At 48.2% G+C, this 22966-nt stretch overlaps 1 protein-coding gene across 1 annotated transcript in view; it reads right to left on the bottom strand.

Moving 5' to 3' along the window:
- Positions 1-22966, bottom strand: part of SDK1 (sidekick cell adhesion molecule 1) — a 983203-nt gene that overhangs the window by 50722 nt on the left and 909515 nt on the right. The window contains exon 35 of the mRNA XM_063090679.1: positions 21090-21191. Within this exon, the coding sequence (XP_062946749.1) occupies positions 21090-21191 (102 nt within the window). The remainder of the gene's footprint in view (positions 1-21089; positions 21192-22966) is intronic.

Genomic DNA, 22966 nt, shown 5'->3' with positions numbered 1-22966 from the left:
GGCCTGTGGGCCCCGGAGTGCTGCTTTTGGTTCAAGCCTGTTTATAGACCATAACGTAAGCGATCAGTCACTGTTTGAGAGAGATGGCCTGGCACCTCGGCTCTCGGGAGAGGCCTCTTCCCCAGAGAATGACCTCCTGAGTCACCCTTCCATGTCTCCCCCACTTTCTGCTCTCTCCCCCCAATGTAGAATAAAATAGTAATTAACACCCACTCAGCCTGACACCGACTATTTATTTTGTTCTAACTGTGTGGTTTCCATACTACCACTGCCCACCCTGCCGTTAATGGAAATGTTAATAACCCACACCAGGTTGTTGTGACAGATGCTCAGCCTCATTATCAGAAACTCTTATTTACCGCTCCATTAAACAACAGAACCACACAAAAAAACAATTCAATCAAAACTAACTGGAGGAATTTTAACAGCCACATTAATAATCCAAAACATAAATAAAGTTAATGTCTTTTGCATGTTTGCCATCGGCAACTCTATTGCAAAATTACTGTTGTACAATTAAAATGTGAAAGGCAAAACTGAGCATGGCATTACCCCGGCTGTCAGTTAGAAGCCACCCCTTAAAGACCCCCAAGGTTTCCTTTTCGAAGACACAACCAAACCTAGTACCCACAATAGCTCTGAACTTGGATTTCTGTCCACAGGAACGGGTAGACTCTGCAAGCTCCAGGTGACCCCTGCAGAATTCAGGGGCCCACGAGCCTCTTTGCTGGGGCTGACACATGCTGGACAAAGGCCTCTGGTCCCGTCTTGGGCAGCTGAGTTGCCCTACTGTCCCCAGGCAGAGATGCGTCGATGTACCCAGCAGCTATGCTACAGCACAGTGCTTTCATGCCATAAAAATACTGCAGGTAACAAAGAATTTTTTGTTGATGACACAAGCAGGGAAGAGAAAAATATATGTAAACACAGAGCAAAGCATATCAGTTTCAAGATTTATTTTTTGGCTCCTGAACACTACTGGGTGGGTCCCTACCCTGACAGGAGATTTTGACTCTGAGGAAGGCCCTGCTGTTACAATCCCAAATGCAATTCTAATTCCTCATAAAGCGTGTGTGGTTTGGGAGCTGACAGAGCAGCTGATGAGCCATTATCTTTTTGTTCTTCCACCTGAACATTTGTGGTAAGAAGAACACAAGTATCAGCTTGGAGGGTTTTTTAAAAATGCATAAAATTATTTTTAAAAAGCATTTAGGCCAGCAGTGATCTCTGGCATTTACTGATATATAGGTGGCCCACAAACAGCATTTAAAGGTGGAATGAAAAGATTAGGGTGCAAAGCTGGGACTTTCTCTGGGTGTCTCCAGCTAAGGCTGACAACGCCATCATAGAACTGCATGACTCACAGTCCTTGGCGTGATCACTCTGCACCCTTGCCAGGGAGCTGCCACAGCCTTGGAGAGAAGTCTTGTCAAGGCTGCAATAGAGAAACTTTACACACTTCTAGAGGCACCCTGTACCTTACAGCTGTAGTGCAATTCCAGAGGTTTTTGGAATTTTCTGGGATTCAGGCTGTTGCTTAGGGAAGCCCTGTAAGGTTGGGTGCTGAGGGCTGAGCTGGGCTGTGTTGGGGCTCTCCCTTGCCTTGCTGCCTCTGCCAAGAAGGGGTGGGCTGGACACAGGCAGGCAAGCCCCCCAGAGCAGTAAGGACAGTGCTCTGTCCTCCTCCCTCAACCTCCTGCTGAGGGGGTGGAGAGTGCTGTCCCCAACGTGGCCATCAAGCTCCTGGTGGGTTAGCCAGCAGCCATTGGAATACAGTCGCTATTCCTGACTTGGTCTTAGTTTGCTGGAGAGTGGAGAGTGCTGGCTTATTGCTCCCAACTCCATGTCCCACCAGACCCAGGGTGAGCCTGGGCTATACATCAGGGCCCTACCCTGAAGGTTTGGGCTGCAGGCCCTCTCACCTCAGGGCTTGAAAATTTCTGCTACAAGGTGAGGTAGCTCGACAGGGTGCCAGTGTGTTCAAACCATGAAAAGAAAAAGAAAAAACTTCTGTATGGTATTTGGAAAAGGAGTAGAGGCTTAAGAGAGCAAGGGAAAGTTTTCGGAGCCATAGGAATTATTATTCTGTTCTCTGCCATGAGAATGATGTCCATTCATCTAGTCATTTGCTCACTCATTCGAATCATCATTCACTGCCCTCTGGTGGGAGGGCTGTCCCTCTGACCTGTGAACAGTGATGTGGCCATATGACTTACAGTTGCCCCTCCTGAGGGAGAACCTCAAGGCTCACTGTGGCCAATGATATGGGAGCAGAAGAAACACGGGCCACTTCCCAGCAGAAGCTTCTGTAGGGTTATGTGGCCTGTTGCTTCTCTTTTCTCCCACAACCTCAACGTTGGCAGGTCCCACATGGGGGCTGATCCCTCAGTCTGAGTCTTGGAAAGAAGACAACAGGAAGCAGAAGAGACGTAGCCAACCCTTGAAGGGCAGGTAACATGAGAGATGAATGCGCCATTGGTATTGTAAGCCACTGGGATTTGGGGTTATTTGTTACCACAGCCTAACTTTGCTAAAATCTTTCTAAATATTAATCAGGCCCTAGGCTTAGGGCTGAGGTAGATGGACACGAAGATGTGAAAGACAAATTTAACAAGGGAGATAAACCACACTAATCATAATATAAGGTAGAGTGTGAGGAGAGGTTCAAAGGAGCAAGAGATCACTTCCGGGTGTTTCCTGGAAAACAGAACATCTGGCTGTCTCTTAAATGATGGGAGGATTTAACATGTGACAATGGGCCAGGGTAGCGAGGGTGGGACTGGAAGAAGCAAGAGCAGAGAGGTGAGAAAGCAGGGTATCTACTGGGCTCACATCAGACAGACGGTCAGCCTGTTGCTAGTGCCACCCAAGGCCACACCAGGCATCCTGCTATTGCTAAATCAGTCTAGGTCATGCTGGACACCCGCAAATGCTAGAAACACCCTATGCCACACCAGACATCTGCTGTTGCTAGAGCCATGTTATACCATGATAGACCATACTAGGTTTCTACTCTTGGTTTTTGAAACCCAGTGATTTATTATTTGGGTAGGGCAAGTTTTTAACTCATAATTTGGAAATCACTGTTAATGCTTTAATACAGATGCTCCTCAACTTATGGTAGGGTTACTCCCTGATAAATCCATTGTAAGTTGAAAATATTGTAAGTTGAAATGCATTTAATACACCTAACCTACCTAACATCACAGCTTAGCCTAGCCTACCTTAAATGTGCTCAGAACACTTACTTCAGCCTACCGTTGGGCAACATCATCTGAAACAAGCCTGTTTTACAATAAGGTTATTACAAAGAATTTTGAATCAAAATTCAAAACTCGAAGTACAGTTTCTACTGAATGCATATCACACATTGTAAAGTTGAAAAACTGTAAGTTGAACCATCGTAAGTGTGGGGCCATCTGTATTATTAAATAAGTATTTCTTCATATGATTTTTAAAAAATTATACAGCTTGCTTTAATTACATCAACATTTTCCTGGTCAAATACTCTTTCTGATTTCCTGTTGAAGTAAATAGGAAATAGAATTCTCTAATCTAATTTGCCTTCTCAGCAAACTGCCAACACATCTGTTCCCCTAGGCAGGGATATCTGGAGACATACTCCAGGTCTCGGTAATTATTTAGCCTTTGGGGTCTTCTTGATACATAAAGGAGGTTTAAATGGGTAATACTGCTTCAACTTAGTTGGGGACAAGTCAAAATTGGAGACAGAGAGCAATGACTCAATGCAGGAGTACTACAAAGTAGGAAGGAGCACTGTTTCAGCAGGTGAGCCAGGAAACACAAAGGCTTGAGTCCAGCACCTGCACAATCCCCAAGAACAAAGGTGTATGAACCGCTGCCATCACTGAACAGGACATCCAGTGCCCAGCTCACCTCAGATGGCCAAGCAGCCATTAGCCCTGCCCTTCAGGAACTTCAGGTCTGTAAATGAGGGTTTTGGTTGATATTATACAGTATTTAAAAAGCTTACAACAGACCATCCAAAGTGAGAAAATAAAATTTTATAAACCCACAATGAACACGAGCGACACAGATCACCCTTCTCTCAAACTAAAGTCATCATCTCTTCAGAAATCTCCAGGACTTTTGAAGTCAAAAGTAGGCGGTGGTGACATCTAGCTTGCTGGCTACTGGAATTGTAAGGATTCGTTAGTGAGATGTGCACAACAGTGCTGGTGATGATATGCGGAGTGCTTTCTACACACCAGGTAACTCTTCCAGGTACTTTGTCTGGCTCGTTTAATCCTCATAACCTCATGAGATGGAGACTATTCACTGCCCCCATTACACAGATGAGAAAACTAAGGCCAAGAGAGATTAAGTAATTTGCCCAAGATCACACACCTACCAAGTACATGGATTCAGACACATATTTAGACCCATATTCAAACCCAGGCAGCCTGGATCTGAGCCCCACCTCCAAGCAGAGTTCTTGTGGGACAGTAGGGAGACCCAAGCCCCCATTTCCTGGAACAGTCTCCTCAGAGCAGCCACATCTCCTCTTGATGCCTGTCCTTTCCTCTGAGCTCCAAATCCCCTGGACTTTGCTCTTACCACCTCTTCTGCTGAGCCAGAAACAAAACAACTCTAAGGAAGGTCCACAAGAAAAAATCAGCAAACCAGTCACAAAACTGTATTAAAAAAAAATCAATGATGTGTACTCCAGGCTATAGAAACTGTAAAGAGATGGTCGTGGGAAAAGCCCTAGACTCTAAGTTTTAAGACCTGGATTAGTCCCATGTGACTCTGGGCACACTGCTCAATCTTTCTGAGCCTCAGTCTCATCTTTGGTAAACAGGGGAAAATACCAAACTTACAGGATTTTTGAGATGAAATGAAATGAAATGATCCATGTAAGAGCAGAGCCCAGGACCTGGCGGGCAGGTGCTCCACACGGAGAGTTGGTAAAAGATACCTTGCCATGAGCTCATGGCCCTGAAGAAGTGCCGCCCTCTGTGGTCGCCTCACTGTCCAGGAAGGAGGTGGGGTGAGGACGGGGTACTGGACCCATATGACCTACACCCCTTTGGAGACTCTAAGTAATTATCCCAGAGTGTGGACTGGTTTAAATACCTGTTTCCCCTTGTGGGCAACTTCTGACATGGCTCGGTGATCTCCACCTCTTGGTACTCACTCCCCTTGAATATGGGCTGGGTACGTGACCTGCTTCTAAACAGCAGAACATGGCTGTGGTTTGGCTACAGGAGCCTGTGCCTTCTGTACTGCTGGCACTCTCTCCTGGCCTCTCACTAGCTCCCTCTAACAAACCGGACAGCATGCTGTGAGATGCTCTGCGAAAGGCCCTCATGACAAGGAACTGAGGGAGGCCTCTGGCCAACACCTTGTGGGGAGCTGAGGCCTTACTCCCACAGCCTGTGAGGAACGGAATCCCGCCCACCACCACGTCTGGGTCCCCTCAGAGGCTGGCTGGAGTTTGATGCAGCCCCTGTCATAAATGCTGGATTTCGTGGCACAGGTGTTCAAGTGATAACCCACTGTCAGAGTCAACACGTATTCACGCACAGCCCAGATCCAGCTCTGGGCATGCACTGCAAGGACGCAGAGGAAATCTAAGGACACAGACAAGGGTGAGTTCATGAGAGCTCTGAGTTCTGATGGAGGGTGTGGATGCATGTGGAGAAAAGGGCAGGGTACTCTAGCTAAGGGAACAGACAGCAAAACAGGTGTTGGCCATGGACTGTACTGTCCATGGCCTCGGAGGTAAGCATTAGTCTGATCTGCAATGATAGGGTAGCTGCAATTCTAAGAAACTGAGTGGTTTTAAAAATTGTGTTTTAAAAACCGTTTCAATATAAAAAGGAGGTTGATGCCAGAGAGTTTCAGACTCATAGTAACAAACATATTTTTCTTACAGATACTTCAGCTTTAAAGGTTAGCTCTGAACCCTCAATACTGCTGAACAAATCCAGCATGTGATTTAATCCAGTAATGATCTTTCTTTTCCCATCATCAGCACGTAGTGCTCACACGTGCTTACCAGCTCAATCACTGCTATCACCACTGCTGTGGTGAGCAAAGTTAAAAGCCACTCAGACAAACCAGCTCTGCTGCTTGCAACTGGTTTTTTTCCCCTGGCCTATGGAGTGAGTTTCCCATCAGAGCAAGACCCAGGTCCTGACAGACCATAGATGTATTATAATTAGTGGTGCTCCATATAATGCAATACACAGTCCCTAATTAATCAATTGCATTATATGCAGTTTGTATTCACAAAACTCAAAGCTGTTGGAGAAATATCTTATTCTCATTTTACAACTTAGAAAACTGATATTTGGAGGGGTTAAGTCACATGCCCCAGAACGGGCTAGATTTGAATTTGGATCTGTCTGACTTTGAGGTCTGAGCTGTTCCCCTAGGGTGGCAGTTGGGAGACTTTTTCTGTGAAGTCCCAGATAGTATTTTAGGCTTTGAGGGACATGGGCCTTTGTTGCAACTACTCGACTCTGCCTTTCTAAGGCAAAAACAGACATGATGATATGTAAATACATGGTATGGCTGTGTTCCAGTAAAACTGTGTTTACCAGCACAGGCAATGGCCTGGGTTTGGTCCCTGGGCCAAGTCTGCAGATCTTGCTCTAAAGCAGTAAGGGAAGGAAGTGGAGTAGGCTGGGATGGAGAGGGAGGGCTTGACCCTTGTGACCTTGTCCCTATCATTCAATCCCAGAGCTGCCAAGTGTGCAATGGGAACAGCCAGGCAGGCTCTGGCCGCTACAGGACCCTTTAGAGGGTCAAGTGAGAGATGTTTGTGAATGAACTTGGGCTACAAGCTGCAGGTGTAGCTTCTGTGACAACTGCAGGCACTGGGAGTGATGTGAGAGGCCCCGGGGGGAAAGCGAGGCTGGAAGCAGGGTGCAGGTTGGCTTAACTCACTGAGTTCCCACATTTTGAAATCCTGTCTTTCAGTTCTGATTCTGATTCCAGAGGGTCTTATATTCTAAGAGAAAAATAGCTGCCTCAGATGAAGTAGTCACACCTGTGCATCCTGATACCACTGATCAGCTAAGCATTCCTGGAGAACCCTCTAGAAGCTTCTGTGCTTTGGTTTTTCTCACCTGTAAAACATGACCTTTAAACCCTGCATCTGCTTGGATGTGGCAAGTCTGTTGTCTATGATGAAGGACATTGCAAGGAGGGGTTGGAGGGTCTCCCTCCAATTCTTACACTCCTCCCACGTCCAAGTGCAAAGAGCTGCTGCACTGATCTCTGGTGCTCTCCAGTGGAACCTCCAGGGGTAAAGGAACATCCTTCAAAAGATCCATGTGCTAATGAGGTTGGGGGAAATCAGGCCAGACCAACAAAAAACCGAGGGACAAACAAATTAAGGGTTTCAGTCTAAACAGAAAGCGTGTCCTAGGCCAGTATCCTGGCACCCTGCACCCGCTACACCACTGGGGAATGTGTGGAGCGGGGTTACAGCCTCCCACAAGTCAGGTGCGGCTGGCCACCAAGCATTTTTCTCCTTTCAGAGGAATGTCTCCAGAGAACTCTTAATAAGGGAAAAGTGCCACCTGGCCAGGGTGAGCTGGGTTGAGGTAGCCTGGGCCACTCTGAGAGGGGCTGCTGTCTCCTCCCTGCTCTGACCCCTGAGAAGACCCGATGTTTACTTGTGCAACACTTACAGCAAACTGTGAGGCCCTTACCATTATTTCTGAGTAATAAGAAGATAAATAGTGTGCTCAGCAAGAAGTGAGGCTGGAATTCAAGCCCAGACCATCCTGTTCTGGAGCCTGAATATCCTAGTCGGGGCCTCGGTGTTTCTGGCTTTGTCCTGTACTAGCCAGGGGAGGGATGGAGGGAGGCAGACCTTGTTCGCTGACAGTGAACAATCCATTTGACAGATTGTCCGAACACTTTTTTGCCAGGAACTGCATGAGGCACTGGATCACAGGGAAGACCCATGAGCCTGGGGATGGCCCTCAGGGGCATTTGTCCTCATGCAGAATATAATCTAGTGCAGGACACAGGCAGGTCAACAGGCAATTTCGACCCTTCAGGATTAGCTGCATGCTAGGGAAAGGCACAGAGAGCGCTCCCCAAGAAAGGATGCATCCAGGCTGAGACTTCAAGAGTGAAGAGAAGAGTTAGGTGGGGGTGGAGGAACAGAAGCTCAGGTAAAGGGAAGCATATTCAAAGGCCTAGAGAGAGGAGTACAGCACATCCAGGGGACTGAAAGGCTTTAGAGATCAGAGGCCTCCCCAGAAAGGTTTTCAAAGAGAAAAGTGATGCAGTCAAAACTGTGCTTGAGAACGACGGCTTTGGCGCTAGCTAGGGAGTGGACTGGTGTGAGGACCCAGCCCAGAGGAGCTTCTGCAGGACACAGGCTGCAGACGGCAGCCTGAGTAAGGGTGGGGGCCATGGCCAGGGAGGAAAGTGACAACAGTGGATCTGACGGTGAGGACCTGGAATCAACTAGTCATGGTCACCAGGGACTCCAGGGACTCCAGGGCCAGGGGGAATCAAGGCTGACACTCAAGTTTCTGTCTGTCTTAGGTTTGGGGGTAGTGGATGGAGGCGTCATTATCAGGGCACAGGGAGGAGGAGCGGGCACGTGTGTCATTGTTGCTCCCATCATCGAGGGACAGAGAAGGAATACTGATGGCTTACCTCATACAGGGCTCCAGGCAGACACTTCCCCAAGGGCTTTCTCTACATCAATGTATTTGATCCTCACAACAGCCATGCAGAGGAGGAAACTGAGCCCCAGGGAGGCTGAATAATTTGCACAAGGTCATGGGAGCAGAGCCAGGAGCCAAACCTGAGCAGTCTGGCCTCTAAGTCCGTACTCTTAACTATTACAAAGAAATTCAGTTTTGGACATGTTGGGTTCGAGCAACGTGTGGTGGTAGAGTGAGGAAAGGAGAGAGCTAAGGACCAAGCCCTAAGTAACCAACCCTAAAGAGAGGCAGAGGCTGAGCTGGAGCAGCCAGGGAGGGAGCCTGTGAGCCAGGGAGTGGGTGCCCTGGACACCAGGCAGGAGGCAGCCTCAGAGTCAAAGACTGAGTCAAGGTGAGGGATGAGGAACACCCACCAGACTTTGTAATGAGAAGCTGACCTCTTGGCAATGCAGTTTCAATGACTTAAGGGGCCGAAGCTGACAAGTCTGGAAGTAAAGGAGAGAAACAAAGATTGTAGGAGTAGATCCTTCCACGAGAATTTGAATGTTGACAGATATTTTAATATAGTAAGGGACTATTACTGATTTTTCTAGGTGTGATAATGACTTTATGATTATATATTATATTTTAAACAGTTCTAATAGGGATATATACTGAAAGTATTTTTGAATAAAATGGGAGGATGTTTTTGAAAAGGATATATCTGAGAACTACTTCAAAATCATGTTGGTGGATGTATACACGGAACAAGACTGGTGTGTTATGGTTGAGATGGGTGGTGAATGTGCGAAGGCTCTTTATACTAGTCTGTCTACTTCTGTCTATGTTTGATTATTTCCCTAATTAGAAGTTAAACAACAGGAAAACAGGCAGAAAGAGGATAGTTCTTTCAGGAAGAGCTTGGCTGGGAACGGGAGGCAGGAGAGAGGCCAGTGTTTAGGGAGAGACCTGGGGTTGGGGTGTGGTACTGTGGTCAAAGAAATTTCAATCCCCTGCTCCATTTGATGCTCCCAGTAACCCAGTGGGCTGGTGTGAACGCCATCTCCCTATAGGACGTGGGGCCCTGGGCCCTGGGAAGCTGGCTGTCTTGTCACATATGTGGAGAGGATGCTTCCTTCCTCCGTATGGATGGATAGCTCAGTTTCTACACATTTTGCAAAGTTCAGCTTCAGCCCCCACTCTAGGCTACACTGAGCTCTGGAACACGAAGTCCCCGAACCCTTGAAGGCTCGACCCTGGAAAGGCCCATGCCAGGCAATCCCCCCTCCACTCAGAGTGGGAGCTCCTCATGGCAGGGCCATGGGGGTTTCTCGCTCTCTTCAGGTGCCCAGCAAGTTGCTGAGCAAGTGGGTGCTCAACAGAAGTCGCAAGTGACTGCCAGTGTGGCAAACCACAGGGTTCCCCGAGAATCTCGCTGAGGACTTAAACTCAGGATTGTGTGATGTTTAGGATACTTTCCAAACAGAGCATTAGGCATTAGAATACTCTCTATAACCTTCCTACATTTATGAAAATAGGTTATTAATAATATCATTTCTCCACCAACATTTCCTGGGCACCTGTGTCTGCCAGGAAGGGCAGTCAACCAGGCCAACGGAGCAGCGCATGAAGCATGGAAGGGACATCCCGGTCTGAGGGACCAAGATGACGCTTGTTGTGACTGGAATGTAGGCAGACCTGGAGCAGGACTGGAAGGGTCCCGTGGGCCAGTCTCAGGAGATTTGATTTTTCCCCTACAGACACTGCAGGGTAGAGCAGAAAAGAATAGAATAGAATTCTGATAGAATGAGATTTGCATTGAAGAAGGCTCACTCCAGTAGAAATATAGAGGATTTCAGGTCAGAGCTCGAGATGAGCTCTGACCCCAGAGGTTTCTCTAGGAGCCTGCTAGAGGGGCCTCGAGGTACAGCTCACAGCTGTGGGCATGGCCCCTCCCTCCCTCTAACCCTGCATTAATGAAGCTAGTGTCAGAGCCACCCTCTCTCTATGCCCGTGTCTGCTCCTGTGAATGAGAGCCTGGTCCCAAGGGCACCCTGAGTTCTCTGAGCACCTGCTCCTATTACCCTATCCTTTATAGTCCTTCCCCAACCCTTCCTGTTTGCATCCCCACCTCTACTGTGCTTTAAGGATGCTTTTCAATCTACAGGGCTGCCTGGCTCCTTGCCTCATTCCCCATGTGGGCCTCACCAAGAGTGTGCCTGGGATAACGTTTGCTGGAGAAAGCATGAAGGAAGCAGCAAAGGGCCCCAATGATATCTCAAAATTCTCCCTGGCATGGTGGTAAGTGGGCAAACTTCCCACTCACTCAACACTGTGCACAGCCTGCTCTAGGTTGGGTACGGTCGCTCTGGAGGATGCCTCACGGCAGGGAGCACTTGAATCCCAGATAATCTTGTCTGAACGCCTTGGCAATGGCTTTGTGGATGTGTTTGTGCATTAACAGAGCAAAAAACACAAGCTTCAGCCCAGAGGATGAGAAGGAGCCCAAGGAGCTCTCTGCATCTTCCAGTCTCAAGAAGGGTGACTCATCACCTGTCTGAGGGTCAGCAGCTCATCTGTGAAACTCCCACCTGGGTGATTGTGACGGTTTGTGCCCAGCATGTAGTGGGCTCTTGGTAGAAGTTCCCTCAGTTGTTCGTGAGAGCTTAGATGTGATGCCATGTTCGACCTGCACACAGCACTGCTGACTGGCATCAGCAGTCCTCGACTGTGGTGACTGAAACAACAGGAACTGCCTGTGGTTTGTATAACGTCATTACTGTTGTGTTCCCTTAGTAATTACCTGCGGACCCCGATGAATGACGATGATGAGAAGTCACAGCCCTATGAAGTGCAGGATAACTACATTAATTACCCTGCAAACAAGTGCCATTCACTCTTCATTATAAACACATGTTTTCAAACTGGCACAGCTCTGAATCCTTTTAATTTCACTTAATAGGCCCTAGGACTGGCTTTATTTGTCACTAGGGGGAGCTAAAACAGCTAGAAGCTTTGTTATTTTTCTCTCATTCCAACCAACAGTAATTAAAAACTTGGAGTACTTATAAGAAAGGTAGAACCCACATTCTACATTAAGTTTTTTGTTCTTTAAAAAAACAGCAAACCAACAGTTTCAAGATACTTTTCTGTCTTCCAAAGCAATGTGTACACCAAAGGCAACCCAAATACCGCCTAGAGCAATTGAATGAGTATAAATACAGAATTTATGTGTCTGTTTTCTCTCTTTGGTAAAAGTTGTAGAGCTAAAGACCAAAGTTCTGGATGTTCGGCTGCTGGCCTCAACTTGGAAGCCACTCCCCACTGGATGTAGGAACAAGGAAAGTCCTGGCTCCCTTTTTTAGAGCACCAATAAAGTTGCTCTTTTTGCTGGACTAATAATTAACGTGCTCAATAGCTAGGCAAGCGTCAGCCTCAGGCTGCAATCAGCTGTGAGCAGAGCAGGGACAAATCATTACGATATCTGGGTTCACAGCAACGACCGCAATAAAAGTGCCAGGAAAGACTCCATGAGCAACGTGTAGGACCTGTACCAAGAGTGCTGCCAGCCCCACTGCAAGATACAGAGGAGAGACAGGCCCATTCCTGGACAGGAAATGCGAACAGAATGAAGACATCGGGAATTTCTAAATCAGTTTATAATTTAATAAGCCTTCTATCAAAATCCCAGTGGAATTTGCTTTTTTGAGAATTTGCCAAAATGATTGTAATGTTCATAAAACAGCTGAGAAATTTTGAAAAACAAAGAAGAATAAGGCAATTTCTACCAAAAATGAGAAATGTGTAATAAAGTGATATAAATGGAAGGCTTGGTGATATCAGGGTGATAATAAAGATGTCTATAACTAAGAAAAAACCCTCAGACAGACCTGATTGTAAGAATTTATATGTAAGAATTTAAAACACGATTAAGATACATCACAAAGAAATAATCACTCAATAGATGGTGCTTTTGGGGTGAGGGGGTGAGGGTGAGGGGGTTCTCTAGAAATAATCTATTTAGAAGCTCACTTTATGCTAGGAACCAAAATAAATTCCAGCTGGATTAAAGATTTTAATGGAAAAAGTGAAACCATAAAAATTCAGAGGAAAATTTGGGTGAATATTTGCCAGGTTTCTGAATGGCAGCAGATCTGGAGATCTGACCATACAACAATTTAAACACAATAAAACTAATAACAAACAACATAAATGGAAAACTGCTTGCCACAAACATGATCAAACTTGATATCCCTAATATATAAGGAGCTCTTAAAAATCAACCCACAACGCTAAGACCTCTTAAAGTAAAATGGAGACCAGACTTGAGAATCTCCTGAGCAGACACAGCCAGTTAAGCCATGGAGATAACCTTGATCTCGCTATGCATGCGAAAATAAACAAAACTTAACTTGGGCTATTTCTTGTAAATGCCTATATTAAAGAAAAATAAAATGTGAGTTCAACCAATCAGAAACCACCAACAAATTTATAGTTAAACACTTAGGGACTTTCCAAAGGGCTAGACCAAATAAGGCAACAACGTCATTGTGACCAGTCACTTATTTTCTTTGCCTGGCTTCTACATTCACACTGTAAAAACTTTACACTCAAGTTCTCTCAGTGGAGCCCGAAACCACCTTCAATTTGGTGCTGCCCAGTTTATGAATCACTGTTGGTTCAAATAAACTCTTTCAAATTTTATTTTGTCTCAGTTTACCTTCTAACAGGCCCCCATGAAAAAAATGACCATGAATGATCACAGGCATTCAATCACAGATTAGTAGCTTAAAAGCCCATATATCAAAACAATAATGAGACAACTTTCCACCTAACAAATTAAGAAAGATCTAAAAGTGGGAGGAAAGATGAATACACTGCAGAGTGTTAATTGTTGAAGTTTTTCAAAAGTGCAAAATGTTTATGTCATCGAACCAGAAATTCTGCTTCTTAACATTTTATCCTAAGGAAAGTATCAGAGAAGTTGTAAAAGATTTGTAACAGTGTTCAGAGTAGCTTTATTTCTAATACCAAGATACTGGGTCCAGCACCCTTTGTAAATGTATTCGATGATGTAAAATAATAGTAATAGCCTCACAAGTTGTTTTTGAAGTTTTCCACCACCTGGGTCCCTGACTCTGCTGCCCTGTCAGGTAGTACTTGCCTCATCCACGGGAGGTGTCACCTGGCCTTGGCCCCCATTCCTCAAGTAGCAGCGAACCCCTCCTGCCCTCTGCCACAGTCCTTGAACACAGGCACACAATGCACCATATGCACACACAACTCAGGTTACAAACATGGTATGAAGACAGGACCCAAACCCCACTTTGAATCAGGTCATGACTCCTAAGCCCCTCCTATGTAGAAATGCTGGAGGCCCCCACTACTCCCAATCCCCAGGAAGAGACTCAGATACCAGAGTGGTAATCCCAGATCTGGCCTGCATTTGCCATCGCCAGACCCAGACCAAAAGGCCAAGATCTGGAGAAAGCCCATGGAGAGAGGCTGGGAGAGGTGTCTTCTCTCTCCATGGAAGGGCCATGCCTTGCACCTTCTGCAGGGGCCGAGGAGATTCTGAAGCATCTCCTGGATCAGTTAGACAGAGAGAACAGGCACACTCAGAGCATTTAGGGCTTGGGGGTGGGGGGATGTCTAGTCTCCCCAGGAAGCTGGAGCAGCTGCACGCTTCACTTAGAGCCTCCGTGACTATGCTGGAAGCACATCAGTTACATTCACATATGTTCAGCTGGATGGGGCTGAAGGTGCTCACTGGAGGAAGGGAACGCATACAGCAGCCAGGGTCAGGAAAAATGGTAGACTGGGGGTGGCCAGCAAGTTCTGAGTGGGGCACCAGGTGCTGAAGAGCATGATAAGAGCAAGTTCTGGCTGTCACCTGTAAGGTCTGGCCTCCAGAACCACCAAGCGAGGGGGGCGGGGGGAGGACAGGAGAGGAAAAGAGGAATTGCTCAGATTTGCTAAAGGTTCACTATGTTCCAGGCCATGTGCTGAGGCCCTCTCCACTACCCCAGCTGTAGAAAGCCTGCAGCCAGGCAGGGGACAAAAAGTGCTAGGCCCTTCAGAGCTAAAGCTGTTGAAAATAGGATGCAAAGGGACTTTCAAAGGTTGGTAGAAGATTTGAACTCAGCCCCTTGTGAGCTGCTGCCAATAAATCATCTGCACACCTCAGAGCAGTCACCCCATGCCAAGCACCATAGGGGCCTCACTTTTCATCTGCCTGTCCCCAGCAGTAAACTGCCCAAAGATCACTGGGTGCCCCCAGGCAGCGTGGGTTTCCTCACTCGCCTTTCTATGCTAACCTGGGCAGCTCCTGAGGCTCACATCTCTGTAGTCTTTTCCAGGCCAGCTACACCATGGTCAGGCTGTGAGCTTCTGCAGTGAGGGCCATCTAGGCCGGGAGGTGGTCTTGGGCCAATGGACCCCTCTTGAAGCTTCTAATGCTCACGTCAGAATCGGGGCTGATGCCATTTCCCTTGCAGGACTGTTCTGAGGGAACAAGGTCTCACCTCCTCAGTGTTCCTTGTCCACAACAGGCCACGCCCTTGGGAGATGGGATTATGTCCAATTTTCATGTTGTTAGCCACTGGAAGATTTTGATTTGATTTGTTACTGAGTCCCCATGTGGGAATCTGCACAATGACAACACTCTGTGGCAGTGACTGACCTGTGTTTCTTCCACACTGAAGCTCCTTGGAACAAGCTGCCTGCCTCGTGAGGCCCAAGCCCTGTGCCCTTACAAGCTCTCCCCCTCCCTGGGCATCCACGGCCGCTGGCCCGAGCACTCTTCTCTTTCTGTGTGTCCAGTACTAGCACGAGGCCCAATAAATGCACGCAGTGGCACACCTGTGCTACAGAATTGACACTTTCCTGGGCTTACCAGGGTGTCACGTAACCCTCTAGGGCACTGTGTGTTGAAAACCCATGTACATGGTCTCAGGCCCAGGGGGAAATCTCCCAACATCAGCTATGTCTGGCACGAGCTTAGGCCCAGGCGCTGCACTAGGCTGACTCAGTCGCTTTCGGGGCTGATGCTGCTCCAGGCTGACATGGATCTGCCTGGCCAGAGCTGCTCAGGTTTACACTGGATTTCCTCTTGTGGCCATGATCATCTCAGCTCTACAGATGAAATGGTTTGAATTTGGAGGTGGAGTCCATTCTGCCCCTAAAACTGGGCCTGAGACCCAGAGGGGAAGCAGACATAGGCAGGAAGTGCTAATGTTGCCCCACCCTTGAAGTTCAAGTAGATAGGAAGGGGGGAAGGGAATCCGCTAACAGCTGTCTGGGCGTCACTGGGCCAGGCTCTGCACAAGGCACCCCACGTGTGTTCAGTCTCGCTGAATCTTTGCCGTGACCCTATGATGGAGGGATCCAGGGCTGCCACCTCAGGAGCTCAAACCCCAACTTTACAGGGGCTCCTCCTGCTCCCCAAATAAGAGGACTACGTAAGAGTCTACCAGCTCCAGAGATTGTGAACTTCACCCTGTACAGTGAGTATCTACAATAGAGGAGGGCAGAGGGAGTCCCGGGGGGCTGCTGGGTCCTGCAACTGGGACGAGTGGGTCAGGGCTGAGTACGGTGGAAGGGCAGCCCCTGCAGGGTGAGGGGGGCTGTTCTCAGCAGGCAGGAGGAGGCGGGCTGGCCCAGGGTGCAGCAAAGGGTGGCCCCTGAGGCCACAGGTGGATCCAAGGAGATGGCCTGTGTGGAGACACAGTGTCCCCTTTTATGTAGGGCTCTGGTCTTGGGCAGCTGCCATTGTGGCTTTGCTGCTACCAACTCTGGCTAGAAGGGACCCCAGAGATAACAAATGTGCATGAGGGGTCCCAGCATGGGTATGGTAGGTCCCTGCTCTGGGATAGTAGGCCTTGTCATCTCCCAGCTCCCGAGAGCAGGGCTGGGGGCCACACGTGTCTGCCTCTACAACCCCACCATCGGCATGGGCAGAAGTGCTCTGCCCTCATTGTTGCCACAACGCATTTGGGGCTGAATCATTTTTTGGTCAATGTAGATTACAAACCTGGACAGGAAGCCTTAGGCTTGTTTGGAGTTGGTCAGGGCTGCTCTGCTTTGCATTGTTTTGTTTTGTTTTAAACCTCTCGTGGCTTCAGAGCTCCTGCAGACTTTCAGAGCCCTCTCGTCCTCTTTGCAAGGACAATGGGAGTGGGCTAAACAGGTGAGCTAGAGCCCTCTGGACAGCGGCCTGCCTTCTGGATCTTCCCTGAGCCCCCTGAGCTCCCGCCGAGGACATAGCCCTTGTTTGGCAAGGAGGGTGCTTTGCTTGGGCTCTGGTGTCACTGGGCCATTTGCGCTTCTAGGCTTTGGTACCTGTGACCTGCGCTACAGTACCTTGCTTTCCTCCTCCCTTCCTTCTCGTCTAAATTGCTCTCTTCTCTCGCTCCCTCCCTCTTTGCTTCCTCTCCTTCCTTCTTTCGTTCTCTCCTTCTTCTTTCTTTCCTGCCCTCCCTCCTGGCTTCCAACATTTCCAGAGCGTTTGCTGTGTTCTAGGCAACACACTAAGCACTGGGGTTATTGGGATGAATCAGAAGGGGCCCCTGCCCTTGTGGAGCTCAGAGAGAACAGACTTGTCTGCGAGTGGGGGGTGCAAAGAGCTATGTGTACAGCGTGTTCTGGAACAGAGGCGGGGATGTCTAGTTCTGCCTGGGGAGAGAGAAGACAGCCACTCCTCCAAGGGGCTGGCATGGAAGCTGGGATGGGAGGGAAGACACACAGGCAGATACAGCTCGACAGAGGTGAAATGGCATATGCTTATGAGGAGGGAACAGCCTGAGAGGTCTGGAAATACAGGTAGGGGCTGATAAGCCCAACCTTGGGTCTGAGCAGCAGTGCAGGATTATCCTGAAAGCCGGGGGCCCATCCACGAGCACGAGTCTTGAAGGCCAGGGCGTGGGTTTCTTTACACCCCCACCGTGTCCAAACCACTGTGGAGCAGGGAGCTGGGCCTGCAGATAACACTGGGAATCATCGGGACAGCAGTCCTGCTGAGAACCCCACAGACAATGCACTTCCACCCAGAAAAAATTCTGGCCACTTAGGCAAACTGCCCACTGGTGCTACGGCACACAGCTACAGGGGAGCCAATCTCCCCTTCTTCCAGCAGCAGAATCCAGTTCTCCTCTGGGCATCCTCCCCACTTCGCATTTGGTCCACACGGTCGAGGTAGAAATGACATCATCCCCTGGCTTTGGGGACCTCCGGCCAATGGCCATAGCAAGTGGTCTGGGGGTGGATGGGTGACTAAAGGCAGGCTGATGAGAACCAGTGAATTTCCATGGCAGACACTGCAGAAAAAGGGAAGCTCTCTGCTGCCTGGAGCTGCAGGGCCACCTTGATAAAGAGCCTGGCCAACAAAAGAGCCAACTGAGAGGAAAGAGGAACCAAGAGGAAGCATGGGAGCAGCTTGTTAGGGCACTGGATCCAGCCATGCCTGAAGCTGTACTAGGCTCCTCGACTTCACTGTACAGGAGTTACTAAATGAGTACTTCAGCTTTAGCTTGTTTGGATTGGGTTTTTACCTGCTGCAGACTGGAGTCCTTACCAATGTATTATTTTTACCAATTTGTAATGCCCGGACTTGGAAATCAATCTTAATGAAAAATCTCCTAAAAATTACCCTTTCTCTCTCAGGTTAAACAGATTTAAATATTCCATATTGGGACTAGAGGGGATGAAGAGACCATCAACTTTAAATATCTCATTATTTTATAGATGAGGTCAAAGCAAGTGACCCACCCAGGGTTTCCTTTATACATTTACCAAATACTGACTCGGTGCCAACCCTGGGCCAAGTACCTCTGGACATTAATCTTGTGAGCAGGACAGACAAGTTAGTGGCAGAGTTGGGATGAGAACCTGAATCCCCTCACTCTAACTCAGATTTCCCCACTGCATCACGATGCCTCCAGGCTGGAGCCCAGAGTGGTGAAGTGACTTGCCCATGATCACACAGCCTATAAAGGGCAGAGCCAACACTCAGACTTGCAAGTTTACTTACGAAACCTTGGCTAAGTCTCAGTTTTCATAAAAGTCTATGGGCATTTCAGGCTAACTAGTTTGTGATGCTCTAAACATCTAGCCAACTGAACAGAAATTGGTCCAATTTAATTTTACTTTCTGAAGGCTTATTTGTTATAAGTGAATGTGTTAGCAGTACCTGTCATCCTCAGAATAAAACTATTACAAGGGGGTACTTGGGCTGTGAGAGACTGGAATGGTGATGACCCACTAGCAGCAATGCTGGAATGACAACTGGCTTTCCTCTTCCAGAAAATTCTCTCCAGTGTAAACAGAGGATAGAGAAGTGTGCTGAGACTGGAGAACGGGGAAAAAGGCTTACACTGCCAGTCCAGTGTGTGAGATGTGTGTGTTGTTTCTGGCGTGGGAGAGACATGTCACATCTGACTGGGCTGGGAGGAGCAGACAGAACTGAATGCAGGGCCACTTGTCTGTCCCAAGTGACTGCTTGGGACTCCAAACTAATCAGAGCAAGGATAGACGCGTATGGAAATGACATGGTAGGACTCCTCCCCCAAGAAAGGGAGGAGGAAACTGAAACAAGGAGACTTTAGGAAGGGCCCCTGGTAGAAGATGAAAGGGCTGGCCCATCCACAGGGTGAGAAAGCAGGAGACCTGGGCTTGGGTCAGCTGGACTCTGCCTTCTCTGTAAACTTGGGTAAGTGATGTGACTTCTCTGAGCCTTGGTTTTCTCACCAGTAGCACTGGGGATGACAACACAGATGCTTCTCTGGCCACACAGGCTGGCCTGGAAAATTTCTCATCCAAGCCCGCAGGGTCAGATACGGAGGACCCCCTGCGCAGAGAATCTGTGCCTGAGGATACAGAAGGTTGGCTACAGGTGGGGCTGGGCACTGAGGGCAAGAAAGAACTCATGGGGGGCTGGCGTGCGATGAATTCATCTATGAAAATAAAATGAGGACAGCATTCCAAATGAGGGAGGACGCCAAAGGCACTTTGTGGAAGTGCTTGTGATTCTGAGCGCCTCGCCTCTCGTCTGCTCACTGCACGAGAGCAACGCTAGTTGCATCGCAGCACCTCAGACACTAAGCAATTTTCTTGCTCATGTAAAGCCCAGTTGTTCCTGGTCAGGTATGACCTTCTCATGGTCACTCAGGATCTGGGCTCTGTTGTCTTCAGGGGTTACAGTTGATGAGCACACACATAGGGACCAGGCCCACCTAGGGCAGCCTCTGCAGCTGCCCCCTCCCCACTCAGGTTCAGTCTTAACTCAAAACTACTGAAAAACACCTGGCACACCCATGTTCATAGCAGCATTATTCACAAACCCGAAAGGTGGAAGCAACCCAACTGGCCATCGACAGATGAATGGATAAACGTATGTAGTAAATCCATACAATGGTATTAGTATTCAGCCATGAAAAGGAATGAAGTTCAGACACATGCTGCAACCTGGATGAACCTCAAAATATTACGTGAAGTGCAAGGAGCCAGACACAAAAGGACAAATATCATATGACTCCACTTCTACGAATTATCTAGAACAGGCAAACTTACAGAGACAGAATTAGAGGTTTCCAGGGGCTGGGAAAGGGAAGGGACTGCTGAACAGGTGTGGGATTCCTGTTTGGGAAGATGAGAAAGTTCTGGAGGTGGATGATGGTGATGGTGCCACAACATTGTGAATGTGTTTAATGCCACTGAACTGAATATTTAAAAATGGTTAACATGGTAAACTTCATGTTATATGTGTTTTACCACAATAACAAACAAATAAAACAAACCCTAGAACTACAGCCAGGAGCCCAGCACTGAGTCACAGTGACCCATGCAGGAGGAGGAGAAGGTGCAGTCTGATCTAAAAACACAACATTAGACATGTCTCACTGTGAGATACTCCATAGAAGGGACGGTCCCTTGAATTAAACTTAGGAGTCACATCACATCTAAAAGCTGTAGGAACAATGATCCATATGGCTTTCTGAGACCCAGAGAATGGGTTGTTCCAAGGGTAGCAGACTGACTCTGGTCACCGGGCCACTGCCAGAGCCCAGTGAGGGATGGGCAAGTGATTAAGTACAAATACCCACCCTCCAGATACCGAGGTTCCTGTTTGCCACACACTTAGATTCCTGTTGAGTTAATAACACCAGTCGCATAGAGCAAAGTTGTAATAAATATGACGGCTATAGATACAGAACAAACCCTTTGGGTCTCAAAAGCAAGACTTGCTCAGTCACTTAAGCCACCAGTAAATTCCAGCTCTTGGCTGAGCTAGTTTTTTCCAGCTAGTGACATGGGAAATTTCAGCCTCACCAGCAGCATGTTTAAGGAGGCAGGACCCTGAGACATCTGAGACACAAGGCCACAGAGCAGCACCTGGCTATTCCAGTTGCTGTGGCCCTCGTCAGTGGTGGGGTTGGGGGGATGCTCAGAGCTTACCGGCCTCGCCAACAAAGACTTCCACGGGTGCACTGGCTGGGCTCTCGCCAATGATGTTATAGGCGGTCATAATCACTTCATAGCGCCTGTACTTCTTCAAACCTACAAAGGTAAAGGAGACCGGGGTCATCTTGCACCAGGACTACCCCCCCCCCCCCCCCGTTCTTAGAAAGTTCCCTCTAAACCATACTGAAGGAATCAGTACCCTCTGAGGAGAGGCAGGGGAAATAACTAGCCTTTTAATCCATGGAGAAGTCTGTGAATGCCTCCCCGCCCATTACCAGTAGCATCCCCCCACCTTCTCCTGACCATTATTTAAGCACCCACCATGGTAATGCAAAAAGACTCATCCTATTCTGTGTTCAGGTAAAAGGCAGCAGGAAGTCCCCTCTTTTAAAGTTAAAAATCTGGATTATGAAACATGATCTGGACCTGACTGTTGGTCCAGAATCTCTCCTTAAAAGTAAGAACAGATGGATGAAGACCTTGGCATTTAAAAATAATTTAGAAAAGACACTGGTAAACCAAAGGCCTTTGAGTGTTTAACAACCATGTCCTAGGAAGAAAAGGGTGTGGGAACCCGTGTATATAGAATTACACAAGGCAGGTGGCCAGACTCAGTGACACAGCAAGAGTAAATGACTCTTAAGCCAAAACATTCTGGAAGGTTCTCCCACTGGTTAATAATGCTTTGTGGGTAGCTTGGTTTTTCTGAGGCCCCACATGGGATCTGAGCACCTGCATGTTGGTGGGAATGGTGGCTCACACCAGGCCTCCAAACTGTGCCTCCAGCAAGCTCGAAGCTCAGTAGAGCTCCAGTGAATCAGACCACCGAGGTGCCTCTACTATCAACTTTCAATAAATGTTTACAAAGGTCTGCCCATGTAGCTGAGTCAGGATCCAGCTTCTCCAATTCTCAGCACTGCTGGAGCTGTGCTGCCTTAAAATAACCTATAGGAAGTGGCTTCCAGGACTCACACTGGCCTGGCTTATTAGTCTCAACACAGGGACTCGTGGCTGCTGACTCCTGAGGAGAAGTGGTCAATGGAGACATGTGATGTGGATGCAACCATATGGGCTCAGGCCACCCCTCTTTGGTTTTTTATAACCCGTGATGGAAAATCTGGAGAAAGTCTAACTCGGGAACCCCCATGGCTAGAACCTTGTCTGTCTTTTAACTTTTTAACTTGCTCAACTGAGGTAACGTTTGGGAGGGTGCCTAAAGCCTTGGTGGGCACTCAGCAAGCACGTGCTATGGGAGCAATGGGTAATGTGCAAATGAGTGAGTAGCACGGTGCAGAGAGAGGAGCTTGGCGTGAGCCCTGTCCCCGCCATCTAGGGGCTGGGTCAGCTGCCTGCAGGGTGGTGGGAGGATGGAATGGGACGGTGTTGAGAAGCCCCTTGAAGAATGCCCGCACATAGCAGGGGCTCAGAAAGGGTTAGCTCCTTCCCCTCCCTCCTGCTTCCACTTTCTAATCCAGCCAAATTCCCCACACTGAAGTGAACCTCATTATGGGATCCCCCCTTAGCCCCACACTTGGATCTTGAAATCCCTCCCTAGCCAGGAATCAAAGGAGAAGCAACATGGTTGGGTTAAAGTTGAAGGGAGGATGAGCAAGTAAACAAAATGGGGTCTTATCCATACGATGGAATATTATTCAGCCTTCAAAAGGAGGGGAATTCTGACACGTGCCCCAACGTGGATGAACCATGAAGACATTGTGCCCAATGAAATAGCCGTCACAAAAGGACAAATACCATATAATTCCACCTATATGAGGGACCCAGAGGGGTCAAAATCATAGAGATAGAGAGTATAGTGGTGGCTGCCAGGAGCCGGGGGAGGGGACTAGAGAGTAGTGTTTAATGGGACAGAG

The sequence above is a fragment of the Cynocephalus volans genome, chromosome 3 (assembly GCF_027409185.1).
Source record: "Cynocephalus volans isolate mCynVol1 chromosome 3, mCynVol1.pri, whole genome shotgun sequence".
Lineage (NCBI taxonomy): Eukaryota > Metazoa > Chordata > Mammalia > Dermoptera > Cynocephalidae > Cynocephalus > Cynocephalus volans.
Note: the sequence above shows the minus strand (reverse complement) of the source record. Positions and strands in the feature narration are given on the sequence as shown.